Source organism: Sciurus vulgaris (genome assembly GCF_902686455.1).
Source record: "Sciurus vulgaris genome assembly, chromosome: 14".
In the NCBI taxonomy this organism is placed as follows: Eukaryota; Metazoa; Chordata; class Mammalia; order Rodentia; family Sciuridae; genus Sciurus; species Sciurus vulgaris.
This window is the reverse complement of record NC_136475.1, coordinates 69,587,745-69,612,853: the sequence shown is the minus strand read 5'-3', so window position 1 is coordinate 69,612,853 and position 25,109 is coordinate 69,587,745. Positions and strand designations below refer to the sequence as shown.

Sequence of the window (25,109 nt, the reverse complement as noted above, 5' to 3'; positions counted from 1 at the left end):
AAAGAGAATAACCAAAAGAATCCAAAAAAGAACATAGTTGGACATCTGAAACTTCCTGACTTCAAAGCTTATTATGAAACTACCAAAATAAAAAGTGTAATGCTGTTGTAAGAGTAGACATAAATATCCTTGGAATGAGTCCAGAGTCTGGAAATAAACCCCACATTTATGGTCAGTTCACTTTAAGGTATCAACTGAAAATAGGGAAATCCTAGGAGACAGAAAAATAGATTAGAATTGCCAGGGGCAAGAAGGAGAGGGGATTCTTTTTTGAGTGATAAAAATAGTATAGACTGGCATAGTGGTGATAATTGTACAATTTTGTGAATATACTAACACTACTAAATTGCACACTTTTAAAAAAATGAATGGATGTATATTCCAAATCATTCTCATACTTCTGAGCATTTGCCAAAGTTTACCCTGTTATATAATTATTTCTGAACATATATGTTCTCCCCATATAGGTTGCATGAAGATTGAGGACATGAATTAACTCACAAAGGTGAGGATATCATTCACTTTGGGGTCAAGTGAAACATCTGTACCTTGTACCATATTGAATAAATTGGTATCCCCAACATTTTGGGTTTTCCAACACCTGGTATTTGTCTAAGAGCCTTCAAGATGACTTGAGTAGACTCCAGAAACCACAGATTCAGCCTCGCCCACTCGACTTCTTTTGAGATTTGCAGCAATTGCTTGCCAAATAATTAGAACCAAGAGCTTGTTTATGTCAATGCTGATTTTAATCCATTCCTTGTCTGAAGAGCTACTTTGCTGGAGTGTTTTTCACTCAAGTCATTCAATTCTCTCTAGTGCTCCCTTCTAGGTCTCCCAGGTCCCTCCTGACCAATAATCCAGCCTCTAGTCTTTCCCATACCTCTTCTTCCTCTGTCTCTCCTGTGCTTCTAACATCTGCTCAGTTTGGAACTCTGTGTCCAAACAGTGAAGAGTTTGACCATCTTTTATTGTCCTGGTCTAGTGCCAGGCTGATGGTCAACAACCATCTTCTGCTTTGGTGCTCATTCATTCATTCATTCATTCATTCATTCATTCTTTCTGTCAGCCAATAAATTCCTACCAACTAACTAAAATGTACCCCATGCTGTTCAAGTGGCCCTGTTGCCTTGATTACCTTTTATGTTTATTCATGATCTGGAAATGGAGTGTTTATTTTCTTAAGAAACTAAAGGGATTTATGTCACATAGGTAATAATGTTGGAGGAATTTGGTGTTTTACATGCTAATACCTAGTGATAAACTAGCAGACTCACTGATTAATAATTTCCATATTTGAAGGATCTCAGAAAATGAATCAACTCTTTTCATCTACTATAGGCATCAGTATTTTAATCAATTCCAATTTCGAATCCATCTTGCAATTTAAGCGAATTGCCATCTGTTGCCCGGGTTGTACTGGTTACAGTTTCAGTGTTACTGTTACCTTCACAGCTTAAGTCAAAAAAAGAAAAGGGAATAGGAAAAATTGTTGAGCATTAACATCTCACTTGTATATGCATTCATACTGTATGATTACTGGCAGCTCTCCAGAAAACGTAGCCTAGTTTCTAGAAGCCTCTTCAGTCTGTCATATTAAAAGATGAATGACAATTTAATCAACTCAAGAATTTGATTATCTGCACCTACGTAGGCTTTTTTTTTTTTTTTTTCTTTTTAATAGGGCAACAAAACCCGTCAGTCCCATTTGAAGAGGGTCCCAGAAAAAACGTGAGCTTCACAATGAAGCTGTGTTCATTGGTCCCAGGGAGCCCCAGATGTTCCTATGTGGCTGCCCGAGCAATGACGGATGGGGTGGGCAGAAACCCCAGGTCTAGCCTGACAGATCCAGTTTCAGAGACAGTTTGTGAGCACAGTGCTTGCACAGGCCTGCCCCTTTCTCTCACGTCTCACACAACCATTAGTTCCATTTTGTAGCTGCTGCTTGCAGATAAAAGGAACAAAACAAAACAATTTAAATCAAGTTTCATTTGGTCTTCATGGATAGCTGCCTACTTTCCTGGGCTGCCTCTCAGGCTGTGTGTTTGATCTCTCAGGGAACTGGCCTTCCTCCACACATTCAAACCTTCCCCTAGTCTAGAAACCGAATGTCTACACCTGAAGTTTCAAATGTTTTGAAATCTTGTAGACAACTTAGGTTATTGTAGGACTGGAAGTGCCCTTAGAACTTCGTTATTTTAAATTTAGTCCACAGACCTGCAGCATCAGTGTCTTGGAAACTTGCAGAAATGCCAACTGTTAGATACTGTTTCAGACCTTGATGGAATCATAATCTTGAGAGCTATATTTTTCAAAGCCTCCAGGTGATTAGGATACTAAGTTAAATTTGAGAAGCCTTGGCATGTTGGCTATTTGGTGCCACTCTCAATACCCTGACCTTGTGCCTAAAGCCCGTCCATCTCTCTCCCACATCCTGTGGCTTGGATTCCTTGTCCATGGTTCCTTGGCCCTCCCACTTTGTTTCTCCTAGGTTAGGTTCCTGATTCCAGCCTCTATTGACCGCTCTAGACTGAAGTCCACTTCGGCACCTCATTCCTACATTTACCCACTCTTCTAGGCTCAGTCTCTCACCTGCTGCCTGTAAAAGCCACCTCCATGCTTCATTTCCAACCTACACCCTGCCACAACTCCTGACCTGACTGCAGAGGGAGAAATCTACACATGAAAGCCACCAGGTCATGGTGCCATTAACATGGATCTCCAAACTCTTCTCTCTGTCATCTGTCTTTCCTTTTGCTGTCTGACTGCCACATAGCTCCCAGTTGCTTTCCTAAAGAACAAAACTGATATCATCCTCTGCCTACCATCTCCTGCAGATTTCTAGTTTTCTACAGGATCTAATCCAAACTCCTTAGCATAACATCCAAAGCCCTCCACAGGCTGTAACTAATTTAGATCCTGAACTTCATTATTATTGTTCCCCGCACCCCAGCATCACTCTTACACCAATTCACTTGCCAATCTCTAACAATTCGCTTGTCAGACCTCAGTGCCTTTGGGCTTGCTATTTCCTCTGCCTAGATTGCTCCTTTCCTCACTTTTCCCCTGGGAAAATGTCTACCAGTCAAGACTCAATTGAATTGCCCTCTCCTTGATGAGACCTTTGCCACCTCCTCCAGACTAAATTATATGCACTGTCCTATGGACACCTCAATCACAATTCTAAATTCATAATTTGTGATACTGTGTTTGAATTCACAGTTTATACATTGTCTTTTCAAACTGGAAGCTGTTCTTGGGCAGAGATAGTGTCTTGTCTTAATTGAGATACCCAGAGCCAAGCGTAGTAAGAGACACAATGTAGAAACTCATAAATACTGTCAAATGAATACTCAGATTCTTAAGCTGGGTGCCCCAAGGAATATTGTTGTAGGTCAAATCACTTTATCACTGTAATAAGGAAGCTTTATAAACGTGCCTGAAGCAAACCCCTTTTTTATAAAGCAGAGAGTCATTTTGCAAACAAAAGAATTGCTCTGTAATGCAAAATAATCAATTCCAATTTCTCTCTAACAGTATTTTCATATCTATGATTATCCTAATATGGCAGCATGCCTATTATTTTTCTAAGAGCGTCTGAAATTTCTAGTGTCTTTCTAAATCAGGAAGTTTCTTCTTTTGAGTACCTCAAAGTTTGTTGTATTACAACTTCTGACAGAATGGGATCTCTTAGAGAAAGGCAAAAGAATTGTGTGCAGGTTGTGAGTTTGTTATATAAAAGTTTTAATTTTAAAAAACCTTATAAAGCTTAATTTTTAATATATGCAATAAATCTTAGAGGTCTCTATGAAGAGAGAAACATACTAAGTAACTCAAAGTACTACTAATTTAAAGTCATTTAAAAAAAAATCTGTTACCTAAAATATGAGTATGATATTTTCACATGTAATTTCAAGTGAGCTAGCCAGCAAGCTTTTGGTTTTTATTTGATAAATAAAAATAGTCTCATAACTAGTGCCCTCCAGGACTTATAACCTGTGCCACCATTCTTGATGGCGAAGAGGTCTATCCTTCATTATAGACACTTCTTTCCTGGCTCTCAGTTGGGCTTCTCCTATCCCAGTAATTTAATTGGGCTTTGCATTAAACCAGTTAAATAGATTCTGGGGGTGGAGACATATATCAAGTATTTCAAAATCTATGGGTAATTTTTGGGGGCACAATGATTGTAGGAAGATGATACTCCTCAGTAGGCAGGGCCCAGGGACCATAGGCTTCCTACACTATATTGGCCAGTCCCTGAAACAAAGATTCATCTCATGTCCTGCACCATTATTTAATGTCTTGGATTTTTTTTTTCATGTATTAAAAAGAATTGTTTATAGTTATTTCATCCTTGAACCTAATTATGTTTTACATATAAACACAAAGTATTTTTGAAGTTTTAACATGGAGTTTTTTAAGAATGCAATTATCAAGTAAATAGAAGGTTGTTCTTTTTTAAAATTCAGAACTGTACCAAGAGTTCTTGGTAAGTAGGTCTTTTGCAGTTTTAGAAATGTACGTGTGTGTATCACTTGAAGCAATGCTACTTAAGTCACCACTATAACATACCTGTATTGCTCTGTATTTGTAGCTGTTAAATTCACAGGAGGTGCTATGCATAGGTGCAAGCATATGTCTACTCTTCTAAATCTAATTAATTGTATTGAAGCACTTACATATTAAAATACATAAAAATTTTATAAGTATTTTCTTTCAATTTATCCTGGTTTTTAGCTAGAGATTTGTATTAATTTTAAAAAAATGTGTATAGGTAGGTTAACTATGAAACATGTCTAAAGAAAGTCAAGAAACCTTACAAAATATTTTTTCTTTATGAACTTTGGTCAATCATTACAGTTTTAATAATTCCTTCTCTTTTTGCATCCAGTGATCTATTTTTCCATCACACTTTCCCCACTCACCGGTTCCAACCCTTAACTTCATCATCACCAATAACTACGGCTCCTCCATAATGTTGGTTTCAAGCATTCTCTTCTCTTCTCTGCTCATGTTTTTCTATTCTTACAGTTTACTACTCTGAGTCTTTCTGTACAGCCGCAATTCATTAAGACTTCCAATCCACTGACTTTGCCCCTTCCTCACTGTGTCTGGCTCCCCTGCATCCTTCATCATCCCTCTACCTCTACTACCACCCCAATGTCCTCTTGTCTCCAGACTTGTCCACAGCTTATGGCTTGACACTAGTTGTTCCCCCTGCTGGGAATATTCTTTTTTTTTTTTTTAATTTTAAATCCTTTTTTATTTACCAATTTATGAAAACACCAGGCATGTTCCAAGTGTGTTACCCTATGGAATTTTTTAAAATTTTTTTTTAACTAAAAATCATAAATTTACATAGGGCAATATGGTTTGATTCATTCTGTTATTTTTTTCACTTCTCCCCCACCCCTTCCACCCCTCTTTTCTCTCTATACAGTCCTTCCTTCCTCCATTCTTACCACCCTCCTTATTCCTAACCCTAAACCTAATCCTAACCCTAACGCTAACCCCTCCTACCCCCCATTATATGTCCTCATCTGCTTATCAGCAAGATCATTCGTCCTTTAGTTTTTTGAGATTGGCTTATCTCATTTAGCATGATATTCTCCAATTTCATCCATTTGCCTGCAAATGCCATAATTTTATCATTCTTTATGGCGGAGTAATATTCCATTGTATATATATATGCCACAGTTTCTTTATCCATTCATCAACTGAAGGGCATCTAGGTTGGTTCCACAATCTGGCTATAGTGAATTGAGCAGCTATGAACATTGATGTGTCTGTATCTCTGTATTATGCTGATTTTAAGTACTTTGGGTATAGGCCAAGGAGTGGGATACCTGGGTCAAATGGTGGTTCCATTCCAAGCTTTCTGAGGAATCGCCATACTGCTTTCCAGAGTGGCTGCAGTAATTTGCAACCCCACCAGCAATGTATGAGTGTACCTTTTTCCTCACATCCTCATCAACACCTATTGTTGCTTGTGTTCTTAATAATCGCCATTCTAATATTCTTTTACCCCATACTCAATGGCTCACTTCTACTCATTCCTGTTTCAGCTTAAGGATTACCCATTCAAATAAACGATCTGTCCTGACCCCTTCTAACATAGCCATTCAGTCTATCTGGGATGACCCTCACGCTATTCATTTAATTCTGTGTAAAGCATTTAGTACCAATATGAATTTTTTTTCTTTGCTGATTTATGCTCCAATCATTTCAGTATAAGCTCTATAAAAGCAGAGACCTGGTCTGCCTTGTTCATTGAGAAACTGTACCTAACAACAGACTGATTACTCAATGGCTATCTGAAAAGGCAGAATGGAAATGTGGTATGTATAAACAATGGAGTTTTATTCAGCCTATATGAATAAAATTACGTCATTTGCAGAAAAATGGATGGAACTCGAAAACATTATGTTAAGCAAAATAGGCCATACTGAGAAAGTCAAGGGCCGTGTGTTTTCTATCATATGTGGGAAAAGGAAAAGAAAATGGGGGGATCTCGTGAAAATTAAAGAATTGAGGGAAATCAGTAGAGTAGAGGAGTGGACCAGGGGGAGGAAGGAGGGAGAATGATATTAGCCAAAATATATTGAGAAATATTGGGGAATGATATTGGTCAAATTATGTTGTTATGTTGTGTGCATGTACGAGTATGTAACAATGGATCCCACCATTACATGTAATTCTAAAGCACCAATAAAAATATGGAAAAAGCAAACAAAAAGGACTGGCAGGATGTAGTTCATTGGTGCAGTGCTTGCCCAGCATGTATAAGACCTTGGGTTTAATTCCCAGTACTGAAAGAAAAAAAAAGAAAAAAGAAAACAATAATCACAACAACAAAATGTTGGATACCAAATTGAATATGCAACATGAGTTCATTTTCTCATTTTTGTTTGTATATGTATGATTATATATTCCATTGAAAAGATAAAGACTATTTTTTATTGTTGTTGATCTATGGCTTCTGATTCTTCTATGATGAATATGTATTATCTATGTATTGAAAAGGCCATAAAATCCTTATTTTAAAAACAAATGCTGAATATTGATCTTGGAATAAAACCATGAAGTCACTTTTTAAAATATTCATTATTTCCAAATAGATTTTATATGATATTTGGCATCTTAACAGAGTTATAAAATTAACCAACTTCTCAAATCACTTGCAGATTCATGTGCATATACGTGTGCACACGGACAAATCTGTCACATTTTTTGGCCTTTATTCCAACCCCCACTTATCACTTCAGGCCAATTTGTATCATTTCCCTGGCCTTCTCAGCATTTGTGACATTTCCAATTCCATCTGCAGATTTAATTAATGTGCTGTGTATTCACTCTTCCGCAGCACTGATAACTGGAGATATAAAGTGGATGTAGTGCTCACTGCTGCTCCACCTTGATACCTCCCACAACTGGACAGCTCCTTCTGCTTTACCTAGTTTTCAAGCCAGGCTGATTGAAACTGATTTTGCCAGTAAAATTCACTCAGACATTGCATCAAATGATTTATGAAGTCCACACAGCCGTGTGGTGTCCCATTAATCACAGACACTACAATAATCTATTTGTGTGCAGCAGTCCTCATAAATTGGAATAAAATAAATTCCACAAGCGCATCTTCAGACTTTGCAACAGGGCCCACGGTATTATTCAGGGCACTATCCACATAATGCAATGTTGGCAGACTTGCAGATTCCTGAGCTTGGTCAAGCAAGTAAAAATATGCATTCGTTTACTAATGCATGCCAAAGCCAAAGAAATTACTGTCTGTTCATACACTGAGTGAGTTTAGTGCTCAATTCTCAATTTTTTTTTTATGAAAACTGCTGTAAATAAACAGAACAAATGAGGTACAACAATAAGACCAGTATGATGCTTTTGTTAACAAACAGTCCAGAATTATACCTTCAAATGAAATATTGAGCACTTAAGTGCCTTCACCATTTGGAAGTCTTCTTTCCATGATATTATAAAACAATTTTGTAAATTCTCTTTTGAGGTTGATCTTTCAAGTTTGTCTGAAGACAAACCATGGTAAGTCCACTTCATTTGTGAATATATTTCATTTCTTAAAACAGTCCAAAATATATTGTAGCCTGTGTCCAGTAAAGATCATGAATGATCCAGCTTGGTAATGGTAATTGTTTTTCAAAATATAAACAGAGTTTTTGTTTTCTCTAATTACAAAGAGAAGACTTGTTGTAAAATAAAGATTTAACAATATAAAAATATACTGAAGAAATTTCACTATTATGTCTAACTGTAATACACTAATAAAACAGTTTTAAAAAATACACTGAATAGAATTATATGTTTGCATGAAATCCTAATACAGGAAGATATCATATATTGGTGAACATTCTTCTAGAATTTTATTTATATGATGTTTTTGTGTAGAGAGATAAATATAAATAAAAGTATAGATATAAATAAAATGAGATAAAGTTCTACCATGATTCTTATCATATTATTACCTTCTTTTTTAAAATCAACAATGTATCATGAATATCTTTCCAAATACAATAAATATGAAACATAATCATTTTAATAAGTATAATTTTTAATTCCGTAGATTTGTTTAATCAATAAACTATTACTGAACATTTAGTATATTTTCAAATTTTTAACTATCAACAACATATCCTGGTTACTAGAGTTTCATTCATTTAGCTTTATTTGTTTCTTCTTAGAAAAAGAATTCTTAGAATTAAAAATTGTCTTAGAATAAGAAATTTTTTCTTAGAATAAATTCTTAAAATTGTGTTATCTGGATCAGGGATATGTCCAGCTAATACTTCATATATGTTGCCAAACTGATTTCCAGAAAATAAAAGACTAGGTTGTACTACTACCAATAGCTCAAGACAGTACTTGTTGCCTCCACCCTTGCCAATCCTAGATATTGCCAATCATTGACATTTTTGTCAATCTAATAGATGAAAATTGTTTTCTCATTGTTATAATTTGCATGTCTTTGGCATTATTTGCTTGAAATATCTTCATATGTTGGTTTGTCATTTCTATTTCTTCTCTTGGGAATGAACTATTTTTGTATATTTCTATGAGGAACAATATTCGTCAATTTTGTTGTTTGAAGGAACGATTTTTGTACTAAGCTAATGATGTCTTAAAATCAAAATCAAGCTAGGAACATTTACAAGTCTAATTTTCTTGTAGATTTATAATTGGATTAAAGGCCAGTTCCAAAACTATGTTGGGGAAATGTTGACATTCTTAGGAAATGGGTATATTTTCTCATGGTGACAGCATTACTACTTTGAAAAACAACACTGATATTTGCCTATTTGTTTAAATAAAACATTATAATTCTTAGGGTTTGATCTAAAGCTTGTGCTCTGAAATCAGATACCCTGTCTCCAAATCCTGATGCTTCCCGTTATTACTTATAACCTGATTTAAGACAATTTGCTTAACTGTTTTTTGCCCAGGTTTCCTCATCTATAAGACAAAAATAATAGTCCCTGTTACATAGAGTTATTTGGGGATTAAATAAGAGAATACACATGAAGTCTGGGAACAATATACATGATCAACAAATAATAGTTACCATTAATTTCATTAATTGTAATAGTATTGGATTCATGACCTACTCAAACCTAAACCACAAGTTTACTTCTTTATTAATTTTTTTTAGTTGTAGATGGACACAATACCTTTATTTTATTTATTTATTTATTTTTTATGTAGTCCTGAGGATTAAACCCAGTGACTCACACATGCTAGGAGAATGGTCTACCACTGAGTCACAACTCCAGCCCACAGTTTTACTTCTTGAAGGCATTTTCAATGTGTATTTTACTGCTCTATTGCCCTGATGATATGCTTAGATTCCTCAAGCTTTAGTTTAGTAACTAAAAACACAGTTCAGAATGAGAAACAAGGAACTCTCCCTTGAATCCTTTGGTGACTTCAGAATGTAACAATGTCAGAATAAAGATGTAAAATCTTCACACAGGTCTGGACACTAACATGTAAAGTTTCTGCCTCACCTAAGCAGGATTTAGCCCAGTAATAAGATAAGAATGAGTTGGATGTTTGGGAATTAGGAAAGATCTGCAAGCCCAGTTAGCCAGTATGACTTGGGTGTAAACAGTCACCACCCTGATCAACAACTAAGGACATGGAAACACAGTGCAAACTAGCAGAGATATTTTGATGTGAAATATGTTAAGCATACCAGACTCCATGTACAATTAACTGATCCTGGATGGAAGAGAACATAGGGTCAACGTGAAGTCACCAAGACCTTGACCTGAATCTTGAGTCAGGCACATGGTCTATGTCCTTTGGAAAATTACATCACTTCTCTGAGCCTCAGTTCCCCTTCTGTGAAAAAATATGTCTGATCATAACTTAGGATGAGATTACTACAAGGATTAAAAGAGATACCAAAATCATTAAACATACACCCAGGCCCATGTGCCCAATTAATGGTTTCTAGGAAGCAGAGGAGACACTATGTTTAAGAACTTAATTGCAAGGGTACTGATCAATCAGTACAGATGCATGATCAAAGAGGTCAGTTTTTAGAAGTGATCCCCAGTGAATAGGAAAGTTGGCCCAATCAATAAGAAGGGATGTAGTCCTGAACACCCTATTGGTACATATTGCTTCTTAAAGATATGAAAGGAGCTCTTATATTGAAGAAAGATCACAGATTAGGGAACTTGGAGCAAATATTCCACAAAGCTCCATCTAGCAAGCCACATACAATCTGAAATCAGATGGAGGAAAAAGAACATTAATGTGGAGGAGTTCTGTGTTATAGAACCTCTGCTACCAGGTGAGATGCCTCAGCATAGTATGGTAGCCTCTGGTATACAGAAAGACAGGTCATGCCCTGTCAGAAACTTGGGCACCAAATACCCAGGTAGCAGATCCTAACCCCAGACACCATGTCTAATGAGAAGAAGATAGGACAGACAACCAGGTATTTAGGTAAAAGGGATAAGGTTCCAACTACAGACTCAGAAAGAGAAGAATTAGGAACAAAATTATGAAAATCATGGCACCTGTGGTAGGAAAAGATCTTTTTGCCCTGTCTGCTCAAGGCTATCACTGGAGACAGACCTAATTCAGAAGTAGGAAAAAGGCAGCCTGTTGTTATAGGGGAGCAGGAAGGAGGCTGCTAAGTGTCAGCAAATTTAAATTAATCAACACCCCAAGACTTCATTTTCCTCATCTATAAAATGAAGATGTTGGACCTAGGGATATTTGAAGTCTCACCCAGTATTATAAATTTTCTTTATTTCTCTAAGAAATCTCAGGACAAAGAGAAGACACCTTGAATACAGTAGTCCTTGATATTCTCTTTTTGGAGAACTAAGGGCTTACACTTCCCTCACAAAGTTTCAAAATCTAGTAGATATTAAATAATACTATTAATACTTAACCTATTCCATTAAGGAAATAAGGTTTTTTTGTTTTTTTTTTTTTTGTGGGAAGCTAGCAGTTTTTTTTTTTTTTTTTTTTCTACCTGCAGCAAAGCAAAGCAAAGCAAAGTAAATAACGTGGAAAACCAAAAGGTAGATTTTCCTATTAAAATTGGGAACTCCTAATCTATTTTGGAATTTCAATCTCAGCTGCAACATATTTGATTTTGTACCACACCTCATTATCTCAGAGTCACACTATGAGATTCTTCCAACTGGTTTCCTTGCTTCCCTTTATTGTCCCTTTGTTCCTCTTCTGCCATAATTTCAATTTTTCACTAACGATAAAATGCCATCATTTGTAAACATTATTTTACATACCACTGAGAAAGAAAATAAACGACTGTCAATTAAACTATGGCATGCCATCAATTGTAAGGTGCATTCAACTTTCAGAGTCATTAAAATATTTTAAAAGTGCTCCTCTGAATCAGTGGTATCTTTGTGGTATTTTTGTAAAACAAGAATCTGATGAAGTTCTTTGTCTCTAAAAGCTCCAGAGTTTCCCACACAGAATTAAGTCTAAATTCAATCCAACCTTACCAGACACACCTCCTAACATTCACCACTGAGCATACAGCTGCCTCAAATAATTTTTTTCCATTACAAAAGGACATGTTCTCTTTCTTCCTTCAACAACATTTATTGAATACCTGTTATGTACCAAGCCCTATTCCAGGTACTTCACAGTTTCTTTGCTTGAAATATTTCCCAGTCCCTGCCCTACCTCATAAACTTGGTCTCCATTTTTCCTTCAAGATTCAAACTATCTTATGAAAAAGTTTTTGTGAAAATTTCTTCAATTTTCTTATGTAGACTTAATATGATAAACTTTTATTATATTATGTCAAAACTGGTGGTTTTCATGTTGTTGGTACTAGGCAGTGAAACCTTGGAGAACAAGGAAAGTGACATTTACTTTTGCAGTCAGAGCAGTGATTAGGAAAGTAGGATTCAACTTATTGGCTCCAAAGTCCCGATCTTCTCTAATAGGAAATAATATTCTTTAAGTGAGGGAATGGACAGAAAAATTGACATTATAAGGAAAAGCACAGACTGCCAGGGTGCATAGTGACTATCACCTGAGGTTCTTGGGTTTGATCCTCACGTGCAGGACAGCAGTATTCCTAAATTATAGAAAGACAGACTAGATCCTGTCTCACAAGCTTTTAAAGTAGCAATTATCCATTGATATTTTAAAGCAGCAAATATCTATACCAGTTTTTAAAATTCATCATAAAAGATTTATTGAACATTTATTATATTCTCAGAATCTTGTAGCTGCTAATTTCTGAAGCAATTGATGAAAAAATGAAAGTCAGACAGGTTAAAAAACTTACTCAAATTCACGTATACAAGGATAAACACATTCAGAATTTGATCCCAGGTCAATCTGATTTACAAGATCATGTTCTTTCCATCAGAGTATCTTATGGCATAGTGCCTCAACATCATTGATGACATTCCCAATTTAGTCAATCATTTGTCAAGGAAAAACTGAGTAGTCCTCCTCTTCAAATACCTGTTATTGGTGTTGCTGGTTAGCTCATCTTCTTGGCAAAATCCCAATGCAAATATGACACAATCTTTGGCAATAATGAGCTGATGATGGAAACATTCTTGGAATCTATTTTCTATATTTTCTTCCTGCCTGTTTTCATGCTTTAAGAGATCAATCTTCCACTTTTGTTCTTGCCAATCTATGGCTAATAGTCATTTAAACAGTTATAATTCATTAGTAACTTTTCATGAGCTTGATTCGTTGTAAGAGCTTTAGTTTGAGCTTGAAAAAGCTGGGGAAGCAAAACAAATATAGCCTGTAAGGTGATTAAGACACATTAAGCTATTAGTGATAAGGAATGTGGGTCTGATGACCTTAGACTCCCACATCAAAATGTTAAAATCTTCCTTATGCTCACATGATAAATAGAAATAGGTGCTTATTTATGGAAGAGTGGGGAAGAATGCTAAATGGGAAATCACATAGCAGTATTACAAAGGAGACTTAGAAAAGAAGAAATAGAATCTAAAACAGACTTGTAAAAAGAAGAAAAATAAGTATTTGAGGAGTCTCAATAGGATCTTGGTTACCCACAAGAGTCACGGACAGAGACGTCTGGGAACGTGAAGGTTCAGGAAATAAAACTTACAGGATGGCATAATAGAAATGGCTGTTCTCCCACTTGAGTAGTGTAGTTTTGATATTACTTTTTTGAATTTTCCCTAATCAGTACTAATAACCTCCTGGGTCTTCTTATAATTTGATAATGTTGAAAATATTTTGAATGCCAGGATCGGTAGCCTAAGCATTATATCTTCATTACACAACCAACTGACAAATGTAAGTTCGTTGTAAGTACATGTCAAAATTGCATTTTATCTAAGAACATAAACAAAAGATTGACCCTGAATAAACAGTAAAGGCCATTTCTGTTTAAGCTAAAATATATTATGATAGGCTAAGTTCTGTAATAAAGAAGCCCCAAATTTTTCACATTGCTTAATTTCTCATTCAAATTAGAGTCCAAAGAGATTCGATGAGGTATGTAAGAATGTGTGTATGTATGTAGGAAGTCCAACTTTTGCAGTCTTTCAGGGATTCAGGATCCATCCATTTAGTGATTTAGTGGATTTAGAATCTTCTAGTGCTTCAGGGTTTTTTTGTTTGTTTGTTTTTGTGGAGAAGTTTTTGGTATCAGGCAAATAGAAGATCCCCCATTGTTTCCATCCCCATTTCATGACTTCAGCAAACTGCAAGGAAGCTGGTAAATGTTGGTGAGTTAGCTGTGTGTCACACTGAAGAGGAAGAACAGAGATAATGCTGAGACCTACCGTTTCCCACCAGAAAATAGGTAATGAATCCTCATCTCAGTGACAAAGTAATTGCAGGACATGTAGGAATGAATACAAAGCCTCAGCATTCTAAAGAACATTATCATACCAGAATTTACGTTCAGATGAGGTCTCCTTGTTAGCAGTTGGAAAAGCTGTATGCTTTTCCCACGAATTCCTACCTTTTTTCTTTTCCTAACTCTTCTTTGATATTTTCTTTTGAATATGTTTTGGTTCCTCTCAATATTCCCAACAGGTGCAGAGCTTTCTTTTTTGAGGATGAACTTGGTAAAAATGGCAAGAGAGTAGAGCCATGTCTGGTGAATGAAGAAGATAATCTGCTTGAGTTGGGTCAGATATGTTGGGTCAGATATGACAAACAATAAGGCTTATTTCTTTAAGGGACTACTCAATGCCATTCCCAAACATTATAAGAACATTTGAGCAATGATGTCATTGTTGAAATAAATTTCATTTTTTAACATAGATGCCATACAGATTGGAAGGAAGAATGGTTGTAATTTAGATCTGTGAATCTTCAGGTATTGAAGACAGGCAGTAGAAAAGGAGAAGACAGAGAGGTGGGTAGAATTGTACTTAAGTACAACTTCCTCCTCCTCATTGCAATGCCTAGGGTCTCTCTGCTCAGTTTCCTTAATCTTGCTTTTTTCTAGCTATTCAAAAGAATGGCTTTAAGTCCATCTAACCTCAAATAGCCTTACCCTTGTGGGGAAATCTCAATAATTTATCCAATTTTATAAGTTCAGTTTTATAAAAACATTCCTTCTTAGGAGAAATTTTTAATTAAATACATAACACTTTCCCTTAAAAAACCATATGCGTACAATTTGCCAGGTTACATGATTTGATAATTTGTAAGGTTGAAACATTTGATGATCCATAACTAAAACCTCCTAATGCTGAACATTTTTAAGGATCTAATGGAATAATCAATGTGAAAATAATTTTTTAAAGTTAACAAAAAAAAAAAAGGTAAAAAGCTTTACAATGTAAGAAGCTCTTAAAGCAACAGAAAAAGGTTTTTAACATGAAGGGCCATCAAGCTGGGAAGATGAGAACTTTCCTTAAGTGTTTGAGGGAATATGTGTTTGTGGAGGGCAGTCTGTCAATGCATGCCAAAATGTACATAACTTTTGACTCACAAATAATTCCACTTTAGGAATTTACCAAAGAAAATAATTGGACAAGTATATGAAAATTTGATGGGAATGAATCATAATTTTTTATGGCAGTGAAAATATAACCCCTAAAGATATGTTATCATGGCATCAGTTACATATATGTGATCTACCCATTCAGTGGAATAATATTCAGTGTTAAAAACAATGTAGTTATTAATGCTAAAGACCAATATGGGAAACATGTCATCCAGGATAACATGAATTCATGTTTTGACCATGTTCACTCATATTTAGCTCAGAATAAACTATTTTCTTAAAGATCAATACGCCATGTAGAAGTGAAAAAAAAACATTACAAACTAAGAACGTATATCTCATTTTATATTTTACACTTTATAGGGGAAAGTAAGTCTTCACAGATGCCTAACCAAAGTTATCAATGTTTATATCTCAATGGTAGGATATTGAGTAATATCTCCCTCCCTTCTTTCCTCCTTCCTTCCTCTGTCTTTCCTATACTTGTTTGTATTTTTCCCCCAATAAGCAGCTTCAGTATTTGTAATGAACATATATTAGTAGTATTGCGTAGTGTGGATTCTGGAGCCATAAGGCCTGGGTTTGAATTCTAATCTTTCCTTTTAAATATGTGCAGTATTGAGTGCATTTAAAAATTTTTTCTGTGTCTCAAGTTCCTCACCTATAAAATTCAGGTAATTATAATATCTATTTCATCAGGCTATATGGAGGATTAGGTGGGGATAGTATATTAAGGGAATTAGAAAATATGCATAAAGCAACACTACAGAAATATTTGTTATTAAGTAATAAGTTAAACAATGGGCTTTTATCCATTTGGAGAAAAACACTAATCACTATTTTAACTTTTTGTAGTCAAATTAGCAAAGAAGGTAAGATATTGCCATAAATGTTAGCAATTTTAAATTAGGTCCACATACACACACACACACACACACACACACACACACACACACACACACACACACACATAATAAAATTGAAAAGAAAGCAACTCACCATTACCCAGTTTACTTCAGGAGGCAGTTAAATACATAGGCTCCGTAGGCAGAACAGGACTGAGTTCCAAACCTGATACCCATATGCATTGCCTTTTGTGCCTCAGATTCCTCAACTGTAAAATGAAGACAACATAAGACACTGGAGATAGTATAAGGCTTTGGACTTAAGAGGGATATTCTATAGATTAATTAAAATAATCCATATGAAGTGTTTAACAGATTGACTAGCAATTAAGATGCTTTTCATAAATGTTAGTTAGCTATTACTTATTATTATCATCATTAATTATTGTTCTTCTTTCAAATGAGATCAAGAAAATATCACAAAGGTTAAAACCCCTAAACTAGACGACTGCCAAAGCGGGACCAACAGAAGATCCCTTAAGAAGGAAAAACAGCAAGTTTCTGGGCAGGCAGATGTTTCAGAGAAATGGATGCTGAGATATCACATAGCAGGGATTCCCACCCAAGCATAAAAAGTGAGAAGACAATTAGAAGAACTCTAATAAATAACAGGAGAACAATCTTTTATCTATACGATACCCTATAAAGTTGATGTACTTGTGTCCACTTTATAGATGAGAAAACAGATGCAGAATGGATAATTAGTTGAGAGAGAGAGAGAGAGAGAGAGAGAGAGAGAGAGAGAGAGAGAGAGAGGACCCTAGGCTAAACCTTGCAGAGAATCTGTGTTCTATGCCCAGGCCTTGTTACTCTTCTAGTATATCCTATGCCCAGGCCTTGTTACTCTTCTAGTATATCTCTGGAGCAGATGCCATTCACTAGTAGAGTAGATAAGACAAGATCCCTTTAGTAAATATGAAGTACTAGGTGGTGATAACACAGCCCAAGTACCAGATCCAGATCCCCAAATCAGATAGCTGAACCAGCAGATTTAGGGGTTCACTTATGTCATGAAATGGCCAAGACCTAGATAAGGTGAGAGTCTGTGTAAGCAAATCCAACTTTGGGGACCAGAGAGATGTTGGGGGAAGATGGGGAAGGAACCAGACCTGTTGTCCTTATTTCTTCTATAAAAATGTATGCAACAATTTTATAAAATGATGAAACTTTTTCTCTTGAGTAACTCTGATACAATAATACTTATATCCAACTCGAAACACAACTACATTTTTCATTTCAGGAAAATATCAATAGCAGGCACATCCCAAAGAGTGTGACTCGGTAGGAAGGCTTGACTAGATATTGGATCTAGGAAGAAGGCTCTAATATCAGCATTCTGTCTAGGGCTTTCTCATTTTTACTTTCTGCCAGGCCTCCAACTGGGCACTTTGGTTTTCTGGTGTTTTTAAGTATCAGTCTTCTCCATTCAACATGCCCAATGGCCAATAGGGGGCGGACTCTCTCTTCTTCCAGACCTCCATCAGAAATACATTCTAACTCCTTTTCCTTTCAGACTGTTTTTTCCCCACTTTGGAAGACTCCCTCCTGCCCCAAGCGTCCCTTTCAAGTGCTTATTTTAGAGGTATTTATTAAAACCAAGAGAGAAGAGCCCGATAAAAATATCCAAACAACTCCTTTTTATGTTTAATTCTTCCCTCTCTCTCCTTTCAACTAATTTACTCATGTATCATGCGTTCCCCTAAGTTTCACCCCCTCCAGTGAGCTAACAATCTGGGTTCAGGGTTACTTAAGAAACTTTTGATAAAATAAAATGATAATTACTATAAGCAGAGGTACTTAAAAATATTGTCAAATAGAGAAGAGAATAAGTTCAAGAAGGCTTCCCTAAAGAAAGAGGCATTAAACCTTTCCTATGTATGGCTCTAATTCTTAGGTTGGTACATGTCATTCAGGGTCCATGTAATCCTTCCCAGTCCACTTTCTCATATGGCAGCTGGTTGTCATTATGTTGGGCTTACCCAACTTCTTTCTGTACCCTTAATCTGGCTTCTGAAGATGAGGGAAACACTGTGTTTGAGCCTCAGCTTCTGGCCACCTTATACTCTCTGCTGAATCCCAGAGAAGAAAAAGCTTAACTGAGTTCCCAGTTCACATACTGGATTCAGATAAGCTGCCAGGCCCTTGCAGATTTCTCATATGCCATTAGTGAACTTCAAGAAATCTTTTCTCCGTTGCTCCTATAACTATGAATTCTATGGCAAAGAACCGTAACTTCTTTCGAGCTGATACATCCATCTTAGTCTTAAGAATCTTTTAGTCCTTGCTAAGCTTGACTAGAATTCCTGTGAGAAGCCAGCCTTTCTCATCTTGTGTCTCTACCTTACAGGTGGTTGTGTCTCTGAAGTCCCTTTAAGGATGGATATCGACCTCCATATTGTTCCTTGCCTCTGCTCAATCTGTAGCTGTCTCAGTCCTCAGTACACTGCCTTTTAAAAGAGGAAAACCATAAACAACAAAAAAAGCAAAATTTGGCAATGATTATTACTCGCCCCCAAATGATAGATAGTGGCTCTCTCACATTTGCCTTTTTTTCCATCACCTGACCTTGGCTTCTCCTGTTGAGTCCTACATGTTATTTGGTACATTTTAATAACATCTTTATACTTTCATTTAGACAGAAATACAGATAACCTCCTCTCCAAGAGTGGAAGTGGCCTTTTAGCAGTACAATGATGACAGTTTGTTGGCAAATCCCATAGTGAAGTGCTGGTGCCTTGTTGGGTTATAAGAAACAACTTTATTTAACAGAGTAGTGTGTTTTATTCTTTGGTTTTGCTAATAGAAAAACTAGTGTGTTTTAAATGATCTTACCACTTAAAAGATCATAGGGTTTGAGGGCCTTGGAAGATCATCTAATCTGAACCCTACACCATTGCAGGCATTGTCTCTACAACATCCCTGGAAACTAGTTCTCTTCACAGCCTTTAACTCTCCTGGAAGATGGGGGTGCTTCCTTCCCCTTTTCAATGTTGAACAGCTTCCCTGTGACCCCCTAATAATCAGTGATAAGAAACTATAGACTAGAGATTAATGACTCTTTTCCTCTCCTCAGAACAAAGGAATATGATTGAAGAAATGTTTATAGTTTTCTGTCAGAGATGGGGGAATATTCCACTGGTTACTGGCTTTTTGGTTCAGTATTAATGTTGTTAAACCAAAATATTCATCGTAAGTACAAATTTGTTCCACAAACAGAAGATTTCAAAGGTATCTTTGTTTCCTTTCTCTTTACACTGCCGCTACTAACTTTTGGTGCATTAGTCAGGATTTTCAGAATCCCCTTGGTCCCCATGTTTCTGCAGCCAGACCATTTTGGATTAGAGGGTCACCAGCCCGTGCCCACTTCACACTTGCCACAAGATCACACTCCCCCCACCCCATACTGATTCAAGTCACTTTTTGTCAGTTCATTAATTTTATTTACCCTGGTACACATCCTCCTGTGAATGGTGGGTAACTACCAGAAGGATCATTGGTTCTCATCCAATCAATTATCAGACGCATCACTTCAAGAATACTTTCCGACAGCCACAGAAGAGAAAGAATCTCCACACCTTGCACTTTATATAATTTCGGTTGCTTCTTCACCTGGTCCATCACAAAAACCATTCATTCTACCATACATCTTCTTTATTAATACATACACAATAAGTTTTTTAAAAAGAAAAGAAAAAAGAACCCACCACTTTTGTCTGTGAGCTTGAGAAACAAAAAAGGCAATGTCAGATGACATTAATGATGCATGAGATTATGGATCTCGCCCCAGGTCAAGACTTGTAATACTCCAGTATTCGGTCTCACTCCAGGGACAAGGGTTCAGCTGTTACTTTCCAGTCACTCCTGCCCATAATACAGCACCTTGGCACAGACAGCTGTATTACAGACATACAGGATGTGGACGGTTAAAATTCAACTCAAACTACAGTCATCCCCAACAGCCTTCCCAACCCCGGCGTAATATTTACCAAGACCATTGAAAGCATTTAATTAATTCACCAGCAGCTTCGCTGGAGACGTCTCGAGCTTCCCGAGACTCCATTACATAATCTTTTACAAAGTCTATTCCCAGCTTGAGTGGAAGATGGATTCTTGTCCAGTTTGCGGAGGTTCCATGCATTTGCTTCCCTTTCCCAGGGTTTGCTCCAGCGGGTGGGTGCCCAGCAGAGATTACAGCAATCGCCCTGGCCGGGAGATTCTGGGGTCCCCGACATTCTCCGAACTCAAAACTGCCGGCACTGGTGCAGCCGTCCGGCCCCGGGTGCTCCCAGGCTAGCCGCGGTGGCCACCGTGCGGGCGGGCGCTCGGGACGCGGCGATTCTCCCAGTTCTCTGGGTGCGCCCCGAACCAAGCGGAGCCGAGCCGCAGCACGCTCGCGGTGCCAGGTCGGAGCAGCAGCGCGGCCGCTGGGCCGGCTCGGAGCGCCCGGCTCTGGGAGGAAGAGGAGGAAGGGGACAGGAGGGGGAGGAGGAGGAGGAGGCGTGTGAGGGAGGAAGGGCCGGGCCGCCGGGTGGGAGGAGGAGGGGGAGGGGGCTGGCCGGGCCGGGAGGGGTGGGGGGGCAGCCAATGAGCGGCGCGCGGCGCGGGGGGGCGAGGTCTGGGGGATGAGGTAGGATGGGGGAGGGCGCAGCCCGAGCGGCGGAGGCTCGAGCCATAAACAAGCGCCCGGAGGAGCCGCGCAGGAGTGAGGCGAGCCGGGCGCGCAGAGCGGACGCCGCGGACCTTCTGCTGCGCCACCGCGCCCACTTGGCGGCTCGGGAGGCGGGGACCGGCCCGGAGGCTGCGCCGCCGCCGCCGCCGCCGCGGGGCTGGCCGACTAGGAGGAGGAGAAGGAGGAGGCGCCGCCAGCCCGGGCTGGAGCCGAGCGCAGCCACCGCCGCCGCCAGAAGTTTGGGTTGAACCGGAGCTGCCGGGAGGAAACTTTTTTTCTTTTTTCCCCCTCCCTCCCGGGAGGAGGAGGAGGGGAAGCCACCGCTGCCGCTGGCGCCAACGCTAGTGGGCTCGGGGTCGGCGCGGCCCGCAGGAGGGGCGGGGGCCTTGCCCCGCGAGGGGAGGCGCGCCCCGGGGGCCCCGAGGGGGGCGGCGAGAACCGCCGGCTGCGGGTGCGGCGGCGGCGGCGCGTGTGCCCCGCGCAGGGGAGGGCGCCCGCCCCGCTCCCGGCCCGGCTGCGAGGAGGAGGCGGCGGCGCAGGAGGATGTACTTGGTGGCGGGGGGCAGGGGGCTGGCCGGCTGCGGGCACCTCCTGGTCTCGCTGCTGGGGCTGCTGCTGCTGCTGGCGCGCTCCGGCACCCGGGCGCTGGTCTGCCTGCCTTGCGACGAGTCTAAGTGCGAGGAGCCCAGGAGCTGCCCGGGGAGCATCGTGCAGGGCATCTGCGGCTGCTGCTACATGTGCGCCCGGCAGAGGAACGAGAGCTGCGGCGGCGCCTTCGGGCTCCACGGAGCCTGCGACCGGGGGCTTCGCTGTGTCATCCGCCCCCCGCTCAATGGCGACTCCATCACCGAGTACGAAGTGGGCGTCTGCGAAGGTATGGCCGCCCGCCGCGGACCCCCTCCCACCTGGCCCGCGCCGCCCCCTTGGCGCTGGCTGAGCCGAACAAAGTTTGGCTGAGACTTTCCCGAGGAGAGAGGGCTCCGCGGGAGGACGGGCGGCCGCCGCCCCCGGGAGGATGCCCGGTGCCCCCTCGCTCCCGCTCCCTGCCCCTCCCGGCGCTTAGCTTGCTGCGGGTGAGGTTGGATTTCGTGGGTGGGGAGCGGACGAGTGCGGGATCGCCCCCCGGCCCAGCACGGATGCACACGTGTGGCGGTTTGGGCTTGAGCTGGGTGACCCGCCCTCGCTCCGAGGTGCCTCGGGCTGGGGGCACTGCGGAGGCTGCCGCGCGCGAGCCCCTCGGGAGTCCGCCCCTGCCGCCCTCCCCGCATAGCGCAGTGTGGCACCGAGTGCTGCACACCGGCCGTGTAGCCTTTTCGGTTGGCGGAGGAGACGTGTCTCCAGCACACACTCTCCCTGTGTGACCCTTATTATTTTTTCCTTGCGCTCTTCCTTCACCTCCTTCCTCCTTCGCCTATAAATCAGTTTCAGCTTGGGAATATGTCAGCCCAAGCGAAGTTACATACGGTGGTTACTCATTTATTTGCCTATTGAAAACGGTCAAAGGCTTTCTCTCCTGAACAGAAAGGGGTGGAGGGTGGGGGTTGCACCTGGGAGTGAAAAGTTGTTGCGGACTATTAGAGGCTGCTTTTTAAGACCCGATATCCTCGTGCTTTCCAGTGGTGTTGCCCGTGCCTTGGTTTTGTTTGACAGAGGGGATTGTTCTGTTGGCTTCTCCACAGAGCATTGTGCACCGGGGTGTCTGATGGAGGGAGACAGAGATTAGTGGAATCTCCCTCATTGGGGAACCACTATGTCAGCCTTAGTCCTTGTCCGCCTGCCTTTGACTCGGGGTACTGGTCTGGTTTGGGGTCTGGAGAAGCTGTAAGTTCATTTTATTTGGCAAATGGGCAGGACTCGGGGAGTGCTAGTTAAAAGTGGAATCCCTGCGCTGGCCGACATTGGGCCAAGGATGCTGTTCAGGGGATCCTGGTGAGTGAGCCAGCACAGCAGCCTTATCTGTGGGGGAGCAGTTAGCAGGGACTGACGCCCTCTGGCCCTTTTACTCACAGCCAGCACCTAGGAGACCAGGAGGGGCTTAGTATCAAGCATCCTTATGTGTGTGTTTATTGTGCTGGGATACTGAAAAGAAGGAGGCAGCCTTGAGGATAAAAATGGACTACTAAAAGGCTTAGATGTTGTGATTATTTTTTTAAATACACTCGTAGTTTCTTCTGTTTTTAATCTGTAGTTATTAGGATTTGGGTAGTTCTGGAAAATCAGGGAGGCCTTTCTGGTTAGGAAGCTAGTGGGTAGTAATGAATGAAGGGAACTCTTCTCAGAGGGAAGGGCGGTGCTCTTAATGTGCCCTTAGGACCTTGATTAGAAGAGCTCATTTGCTGGAAACACAAGCTTCTCACCTGGTATGAAGTTCCATTTTATAACATGTTTTTGTTTTTCACTTCAGGAAAAATGTCTGTTAGACTAACTCATACAATTTTATATCTTGGCTTTGGGACTTCTCAATGACTTAGACTAAAAGATGTGTCTTTGAACCCTGCCACTTGAAGTATATAACTTGATCCATCCTCCCCATAAATCTGCAAACAAGCTTAAATGCAGAGGAAACTGCTGTATTCTGAGAAGGACTTCGGAATATTCCGCTCTAAATATTCTAACCCCTGTTTGTTCATTCTTTATGTATTTCTGGTGAAGGAAATGCTCAGAAAACATTTACAGTAATCAAGTGTCTTGGCAGCAACATCCCATGTCACAGCATGGAGTTATTTTGGCAGTGTGTTGGTAAGCCTTTCATTCCTCTGAAATGATGCGATCCCTCATGTCTTCCTTTTTTCTGGTAACACCCCTGCACTTGGTGTTAGCCTTGAAAAATGCTTGGAAAGTATCTCTTGACATGGTTGTACCTCAGTTAGTGTTCTCTAGAAGCACTTTTCATTTAGCAGGCCTGTTTTCAGTCACCACAACTGTGTGCTCAAGGCAGTTTAAAAAAAAAAAAAAATTCTAAAAGCAGCAATCAAGTTGCTGCTAAATCCATGAAACCAAGGTAAGGACATTGTTTCCTGACCTGATATAATCATTGGATGTAGACAGATGTTTTCAAATGTATGTTTAAAATTCCAAAGCTTTTCATATTGCTACAGCATTTATGGAAAGCATAGACTACCCTATGGAAAGCATGAGCAACCCTTTTTCTTCTAGGAATTAGAGAAGTCTTTCCATGTCACTGATTATCTTGAATGTACAGACTTTTTTTCCGATTTATTTTTCTTGTTACTTTACAAGCAATTTCTCAATGGCCAGTGTTTCCCTCAGTTTCCATTTTTATTCAGAAATTCATGTATGTGGATTATCATAACTAACATTAAGAATTGACATTTTATTCATGTTAAAGCCTCTCATGCTGCAATTTTTGCACTAAAATGACCCCTACTGGTAGTATCTGTTAATGAAAACTCTTTTGAAAATTTAGTTTTCACAGAGAAAACGTATTGCATGGTACAGAAATATTATCATGACTAGCCTACCTGCTTTTGATGATGTGATTTAAATACAAATTACATTGCTGTTTGCCAGCTTGCAATAATTTTTGCATTACTCTCAAACTGGTGTTGTGGGGGAAAATCATGTTTTTTAACTGCAGTTCACAAAATGAGTTAGATAAATAATGGACTGAAATGAACCCCTTTCAACTTGTGGCTCAGTGCCTTAGGTTTTTAAGGCAGCTGACCCATTGTGGGCTCTCAATAAAAGTATGTGGAATAAATGGATGAACAATCCTCTCCTTAGAAAAGAAGCCTATAGGAAAAAAATAGTTTTCTGAAAGACTAAATAGTGTGATGAGTTATGTGCTATGAATCACGTGAGATGTACATAGGATTTCTTCTCAGCAAAGTTTGGAATGTTATTAAATAAATCTCGATTTAATAATTATAATTGACCAAGTGCATTTTAAAAATTGAGAATGGAGCCAGGTATCCAAGGTTTTCTCTGCACTTTCTCAGTCTGAAAAGTGCTTTCTGGTCCCTGGGGGTTTGCAGTTCCCTTTCCTGTTTCCATTCATTGGTAAGTCTTCCTGCTGCCCTTTGCAAAATCG

At 39.7% G+C, this 25,109-nt stretch overlaps 1 protein-coding gene and 1 long non-coding RNA gene across 11 annotated transcripts in view; one reads left to right on the top strand and one right to left on the bottom strand.

Moving 5' to 3' along the window:
• Positions 1-11,512: 11,512 nt before the first annotated feature.
• Positions 11,513-20,895, bottom strand: LOC306643467. Of its 5 annotated transcripts, XR_013758946.1 has the most exons (6): positions 20,376-20,894; positions 20,094-20,282; positions 19,835-19,998; positions 16,484-16,598; positions 14,489-14,623; positions 11,513-13,291 (listed from the first exon to the last, which is right to left on the bottom strand). It is a non-coding gene; the product is annotated as an uncharacterized lncRNA (long non-coding RNA). The 5 variants fall into 5 exon arrangements; XR_013758944.1 differs by having other exon boundaries at positions 19,835-20,282; positions 20,376-20,895; XR_013758945.1 differs by having other exon boundaries at positions 11,513-13,174; positions 19,835-20,282; positions 20,376-20,895.
• A 172-nt stretch (positions 20,896-21,067) lies between these two features.
• Positions 21,068-25,109, top strand: part of CRIM1 (cysteine rich transmembrane BMP regulator 1) — a 186,810-nt gene continuing 182,768 nt past the window's right edge. For all 6 annotated transcript variants that reach the window (XM_079109590.1, XM_079109593.1, XM_079109591.1 and 3 more), the window contains exon 1: positions 21,068-21,932. In XM_079109590.1, the coding sequence (XP_078965716.1) occupies positions 21,602-21,932 (331 nt within the window). In that variant the 5' untranslated portion in view covers positions 21,068-21,601. The remainder of the gene's footprint in view (positions 21,933-25,109) is intronic.